A 7,500-nucleotide genomic window follows, 5' to 3' on the forward strand; every position below is an offset into this window, starting at 1 on the left:
GGCTACGCTCCCCTCTCTGGACCGTAGCCAGCTGGCAGGCCGCCTACTGGAGCTCCCTGGCTTGAATTCTTAAAAACAATCATTTGTAGTGTGTGTGTGTGTGTGTGTGTGTGTGTGTGTGTGTGTGTGTTTGTGTGTGTGTGTGCATGTGAGAGTATATGTGTGTGTGTGTGTGTGTGTGTGTGCATGTGAGAGTATATGTGTGTGTGTTCAGACATCAAAGCTAAGCCACACAGACGCAAAATCTGTCTGATAGGCACACACAGTCTCCCTCCACACACACACACACACACACACACACACACACACACACACACACACATTCTTGCTCTCTTTTTAACCGATGCTCCTCTCTCGCTCTCTCTTCACACTGAAGTCCTGCCCCCGACTCTTTCTATGAATCTGATTTAAGACCGTCACTCCGTGCGACGTTAATGCTCATTTTCAGGGATTCACTGTTGCTATTTATCGCTGCATGAGCTGTTTGAAAAAAGGACGTTTTACAAACAAAAATCTTTGTCTCCTTTCAAACTGTGAAGTTGCATCAGGAGAGATTTCTAAGTAAAAAAAAGAAATGTTTTTTAAAGTATCTCATGAGAATGTGTTATGAGCTCAATGTTGGACCCCAGTGTAGAGGTGATGTCCACTTTTTATACACATCTTCAAACTACTTGATTCTTACTGCAATTGTGCCAAAACTATTTTGTCTAATGGTTTGCAGAATATCGCAAGGGGCCCCTACGTAATGAATACTATAAAATAGGCCCCCTTGTGTTTGATGGACAAATTCAACATGTCGAGGTTTTTCCAATTAAACTTGTGAATTTCTGTGATTTTTGCATGGAAATCAGCCTATAATATTCAGAAAGCCGACCAGAAACATACAACAGTTAGCTCTGAGTTAGCAATTTGATCAGACATGCCGATATCAAGTGCTGATAAAGCCGACTGTACAGGAAATCAGCATAGGGCCTTTAACTGTATAATAATAATAAATTAGATTGAAATAGCACTTTTCTAAATACTCAAAGACACTTTGACAGGAAACAACAAAAAGCAAAGCAAAAGCTAAGAGAACAATACAACATAGAAGTAATGTTGAGGGAAGAGGATGAGAGTCAGTGATGAAGAGGTGCGTTTTGAGGGATTTCTTGAAGGAAGTGAGTGTGGGGGAGTTTCTGATGTTTTTAGAGAGTTCCAGAGGGTGGGAGCTGCAATGGAGAAGGCCCTGTCCCCCCAGGACCGAAGGTTGGTCCTGCAGGGGGGGGGGACAACTCGGTTAATTATGCAGAGAAGACGTCCATTTTCTTAATGTTTAGACAGGTGTAGAAAAAGTTTTGGGTTGTCTGGTAAGAGTCCACTGACAGTCAAAGTGTAAAACTCATTGTGTTGTTGGTTAAATTAAATCAAATGAATAACCTCTTCATGCTTGTAACTGTTAAGGACTACATGCTGCTTGTGGTTTAAAAGTGATATCACACTGAAGGTCGTGCTGTTGGCCTGGATTTAAACACAGCTGCTCTTAGCTTAGCATACCATAGCCGTGTTGCAATTCAGGATAACATCACTCACACTTATAATGCTTCATTCTTTTCTTTTTTTATGCACCCAACAATTCTGACCTGCTGTTTTTTTCATTTGAATCTTTCAACACATTATTTGTTTCCTGTCTCATATTTTGTGAGAAACTGTTGGAATGTGAAACTTTGTATTTGACCGTTTTTCAGTTATTTGAGAAATACAGCCTGTGGCGGAAGCTGTTTCTGTCTTTTTTTTTTGGAGGTTATCTCTTTAGACCCATCTTACTGTCAATCAAGAAACCCTCTTACACTCACGCACACACACACACACACATGCAGTTACAAGCACACACCTACCTGAAAGGGACAGATAACTAAGTCAAGCTCATTCTTTGACCACAAACGGTTAACAGTCGAAAGAGGACATGATGCATGTGGATGCGCACATTTTTTGTGTGCGTGTGTGTGTCTGATCAGGAAGGGGGCCGTTGGAGATCGGTTGGCCCAGAAGGGGCCCTGAGGGTGGAGCTGCGGTCAAAAGGGGAGGGGGCTACGTGGAGGGAGAGGATGGCGGAAAGTAGGGTAAGTTTCAGTCTGTGTGTGTGTGTGTGTGTGTGTGTGTGTGTGTGTGTGTGTGTGTGTGTAAAGGGGGGAGTATACGCTCATGAAACTTAAAACTCACACTTAAAAGAGAGTAGGGGGCTGAAAGATGATTGAGTGAATGTGAGGGAATCTTTTTTTTTTACTCCATCAGAATTGTTTGTGTTTGTTCCTGCGTTTACAGGTTAGGAGAGAGGGAAACAAAATGTTAGGTTTTGGTCTTGCACTCGTTTTAAAAAGCAATGCGCTACTCTAACATACAGAGGAAGGAGAAGGTTGTGTGTGTGTGTGTGTGTCTGTGTGTGTCTGTGTGTGTGTTTCTATAAGTAGCATCATCTGAGGCGTCACTGCTGCGTGTGTTTGGCCTCGGTTAAACCACTTAATGGCTCCATCTCGATCTAATCCCAAACCAAGACCCAGGATTAACCAGGGAACCGAGCACTTTGCGCTGCATCCTGCGTGTGTGTGTGTGTGTGTGTGTGTGTGTGTGTGTGTGTGTTTCTTACCTTCATGTGAATGTGGGAACCAGATAGGAGAAGCCCTCGAATGGGGTCCAGCCCTGTAAGAGGGGGAGGAGGGGGAGGCAGCAGGTCCCGAGGGGTGAGGAGGGTGGGAGGGCGGGGACCCTAGACTGCTGGCCAGGAAGGAACCCATGAAGGAAGCACCTGAGGGAGACAGAGGCCCAGGTTAGGGGGTTTACAGATAGACTTTAGTCTTAGGAAGGGGGTATCTAGTGAAGCAACACCACAGAAGAAGAAAGGAGACGCTTTGGTAGATGATAAATCTAGAAAGGACACACTAGTAGTCAAAAAAAAAAAGAATGTTTTATATGTTCTGTTATAGATCTTCTATATGTCTCACTTTTCACACACATCCTTCTCTATGTCTTTGATTTTTTACAATTGTAAAGATATTTGTGTCGGTCGTTTCATGCAGACACGTCATTGAGAAAACCATAAAGCGCCAAACATTTTTATTTTCAACTTCAAAATATAATAAAAAGAAGCAATGAAGCAGATTTTTCCTTCCACATAAAGACAACTTCAAACGTTATTCACAATTGTCCCTTAATAGTAACATAAATCCATGCCAGAAGTTAGACACATTGGATCTGGAAGGTTTCATACAACTAGAGCTGCTAAAGTATAACTGCATGACCTGCCCTGGAGAAAAGAATCCCTTTAAACTTTATTCACCTGTGACTGAATTCTGATCATATATTCTCCTCAAGTGTGACACACACACACACACACACACACACACACCAGTTTTTTCATGCTTTAAGTTATGATCCGGAAAGAGCTTGAAGGGGATCTGACTCTGTATAGACTTGGTCCTGAGTCTTGAGACTAACAAGCAACTTGTATCTGAACGCTCAAATGTGAAATCATCTTTTTTGTCTGCGTCTGCTGACATTATTTTGGTGCTGCTGTTAGCTGGCAATGTGGTGTATTGATAACCAAGATGGTTTAATGTCAAAGTTAATGTGGAGCCAGTTTTAGTTCAATGTTAAAGGGCTCTAATGTACTGTGTAATCTAGAGCAGCAGTATTAGTAGTAGTGTACAATCATTGCTTTAAGTCCCTTTGGTTGTTTTGTGTGAGATGAAATGTAGCCCCCTCAGCTGTTTAAGTAAACACACTGTTAGTGCAGAGGGGGGCCACAGTAAAAGAAGGGAGCTCAAGCCCCCCCCCAAAAAACTGGATAGTCCAGTAAAAATGTTGAAGTAGGCTCAACCTCTGCATCCCCTGCAACATGTAACATTCACTTCATCAAACATGTGCAAGTCCATGTTCCCGCTAGATGGTCATGTGATATGAACATAAACATCATATTTTCACATCGTTTAACATCACAAACAATGTAGAGGAAGACAAAGGCTTTCCACAGTGTATCTGAAAAGCCCTCAAAGTCATGTCTCTACTGACCCTGTGGAGTTTGTAGGTTGTTGCCCCTAATGTTTCAGGACAGGATTGTTGTTGCTGCTTTACTGGACTTGTGATTCCACAGAAACAATGGTTTAAGTCACTAATGCTAACCGTTGTATTCAAGGGTTATATGGAGATCCATGGTTCAGTTTCACTTAACGCCCACAACTTTAACTGTAAGCCTGCAGGGGGCGTAGCATTAAATTGTTGGCCATGAAAACTGGTAGTCACTCAGGCCCTTGCCCACATCTATGGCTACTCATCCTTTCAATCCTCATTCAACTCGAGGACTCGATGTATTCATTATCCTCTTTACCAAAAACACACCTGAAGACCTGAAGACCTGAAGACCTGTGTGTCAGGCAAAGATGACTGGTTTACGACACTCAGGTCGGGATCATTTTAAGACATCCCGTCCCTGATGTTTCCAGGAACTGTCCTTTCAGACGAGCAGCTCACAGCGGGAAATTGTCTTTGTCAGACGCACAAAAATTCAAAATTTTCCGTCTTTCATGTCCAACTTCAAACTCTCTGGATTGCATGTGATTAATAAGTGTAAGCTTTTTTCTTTTTTTTTTACCAGACACAAAGCTTCACAACAGATGCTAAATCCAAGTTTTCTTGATCAGTCTTGAAATGGGGAAGACAACAATGTGCAGCATCTTTGCTTTATTCTCAGCACACTTTTGTCCTTTAACAATTAAATCTGCTATTGGTCACAATAGGTGGTCACACACGAGCAAAAGAAGACCAAACAGATTTTACAAGTCAGGAGTTATTCTTTAACTCAGAGCAAGCAGAGATGTTCAGTGACATCCCGGGCGTACACACACTGTACAGTTTGGCGCTGCTCAAATGTTTCTCCACTTATCAGCGTGCTCTCATTTAGCGGAACAACCTGAACAGTTGTAGGGGAAGGAGGAAACAAATCCACGGGGAGCCAGGTAATTAGTCACTGGATGGAGGGAGAGAGAGAGAGAGAGAGAGGGAGAGAGGTGGTGGGTTGAGTCGTTCCCTATAAATGCCGCCTCGCATCAGAGACAATTACCACAACCACAACAGTCCATATTTGACTCATACACACACCAGCACACACACACACACACACACACATATGTGCAGTACCTTCACCTCAACCACGACCTGACGCCCTGACAACCACAACCACAAGTCCCTTCTACTGTCTGCCAATCTGTCACACACACAAACACACACAAGTAGCAAAAAAGGAGATGGAGCAGGGGGTGCATGTTCAAAGACGAGGCAGAAAGAGTGTGTGTGTGTGTGTGTGTGTGTGTGTGTGTGTGTGTGTGTGTGTGTGTTTATACAGCTGCATCAAAAAGACGAGATCTCTCAATCTTCTGCTTTTGATATTTTCACTCTCTGCAGTCATAATACATTTTGAGGAAGTAAAAAAAAAAAAAAAACGTCCAGAACGTTCCCTTCCAGACATTTATTTTCTCTCTCTTCTCTCAGACAGGATATTTTTACAGTGTTTTTTTTTTTACTGTAAATCCTCTCCTCTTGTACGACGATGGATCAGTGGCCTTTCAGCCAGTCATAATAAAACACAGCTCATATAAGACTCAGGCTGGTTTCACAAGCCCCCTCTGGCAGTGCAGTCTCAAACACACACACGCACACGCACGCACACACACACACACACACACACACACACACACACACACACACACACACACACACACACACACACACACACACACACACACACACACACACACACACACACACGTCAAAGACAGACTGATACACACACTGCTCACTGTAGCAGACAATAGAAAAAGAAGCCAGTTTTCAGCTGAGCAGTCATGCATTTTTGAAATTACTGCAGCATCTTAAAGTGTCTCAAACAGCCAATGAAAGTGAACTTATCTTAAAGAAGACATTAAAATCATGTGACACACTGATTTCAAACAGTTTTCTCTATTGATGAGCTATTTAAGTGATGTAAATACCTCACATTCCTTGTTGATTTTTCTCCCAGAGTTGCTCTTTAATCTCCAACCTTCCCCCCATATCCCCATCTTTTTTCCATTTGCTCATTCCTTTCCTTTTCTCCTCTTTCCTGTCACCTCCTCTTGCCGCCCCTCTCTGTCTGTTTTCTGTTGGCGATTCGAGGAGAAAATCATATTTTGTCCGCTCCCTCTGGCCGGCTGATATGGAAAATCATCTAGGAGGCCAGCCGCTAACATAAACCTTATTTTTTGTCCCTGAAAAAAAAATGTTCTCTTCATCGTCTCTTCCTTCCCTCTGTTTCCGCCTTTGTTTAATCATGATACACACATTCTCTTTCCATCTGTCGCCCGCTGCATCCGATCCTTTCATATAGTTTCTCTCAGAAACAGAAATGAAATGATTAACAAGAAAATGAACGTATGATGAGGAAAACTAAAAACTATCTCTACTTGATACTATGTTTGATTTTCCTGATGTCAAAAAATCCAACCCTGACCGAGTTGACATCCAGATTATGCAGCTTATTTCTACATGCATTTTTTATTTACCATCAATAAAGGCTGCTGTCAGAGAAAAACAGCCCCATTCAGTCTCCATACTGGTAATTAAAGTAGAAAATGTGCTCGCATGCCTCCCATTTTTCTCAGTTGGCATCAGGACTTGGAAAAGTGTGTCAACACACAGGCAGCGAAATCCTCCAATGTTGACAATCCAAGGTAATAAAAATCCAAATTATGACTTTCTATTCACACTAATACAGTCAGCTGTACTTACAGTGAGCAAAATCTGCTTTAGTTTATTCATGATTGACTGTAATGTGATTTGCTGAGGGGGGAAATCCACTCAAAAACACTTAAACACTCTTTTTTCTTTTTTTTTTTAAAAGAAAGCAAGTGCTGGAAACGTGCCTCGCTTTTCTGGGCAGGTTTCGCTACTTGGCATATTTTTGGTATTCTCATGGATAACGGGGCCAAACATACATTTTGGGATGTCGTCGTGTTTTCCAGAGCGAGAGTTTGATAGCAGCAAATCTGGAGATTCAACAGTATAAACGTCAGGATTTGGTGTCAGCGCTTCGTAGTTTTAACAGTCAGAGCTTCAGAGACGCCATTTTTACTGTGATGTTAAACAGTCAGACAGGGAGGACACAAAAACATACAATTCTCCACAGAAAGTAGCTTTTTAAAAAGACAAAAGCGTCACATTGTTGCAGGTTCCAGGGGTTGATTGAAATAAAACTTTTTAAAAAACATTCTTTTAGGGAATAAATTGTTGTTGAACCTCACATTATACAAAAGTTGCACCATAATGAAGCGAAAAGTTTATACATTTTTCAAGAGTGCTCTTATGTTTCCACTTGATGCTTTTAATTAAAGATAAAACAGTCAGATCTGCTGTCAATACTTTGCATTTATGATATGACAATGTAAACACTCTCATCATAAATCTAAAGTGTCTATCAACAGGGAGAGAGAA

General features: G+C 41.9%; 1 protein-coding gene across 1 annotated transcript in view; it reads right to left on the bottom strand.

Moving 5' to 3' along the window:
* The window catches only part of bahcc1b (BAH domain and coiled-coil containing 1b), a 71,955-nt gene that overhangs the window by 34,442 nt on the left and 30,013 nt on the right, over nucleotides 1–7,500 (bottom strand). The window contains exon 3 of the mRNA XM_061028879.1: nucleotides 2,627–2,785. Coding sequence (XP_060884862.1) covers nucleotides 2,627–2,785 — 159 coding nt within the window. The remainder of the gene's footprint in view (nucleotides 1–2,626; nucleotides 2,786–7,500) is intronic.

Source organism: Labrus mixtus, chromosome 21, assembly GCF_963584025.1.
Source record: "Labrus mixtus chromosome 21, fLabMix1.1, whole genome shotgun sequence".
Taxonomy (NCBI): Eukaryota; Metazoa; Chordata; class Actinopteri; order Labriformes; family Labridae; genus Labrus; species Labrus mixtus.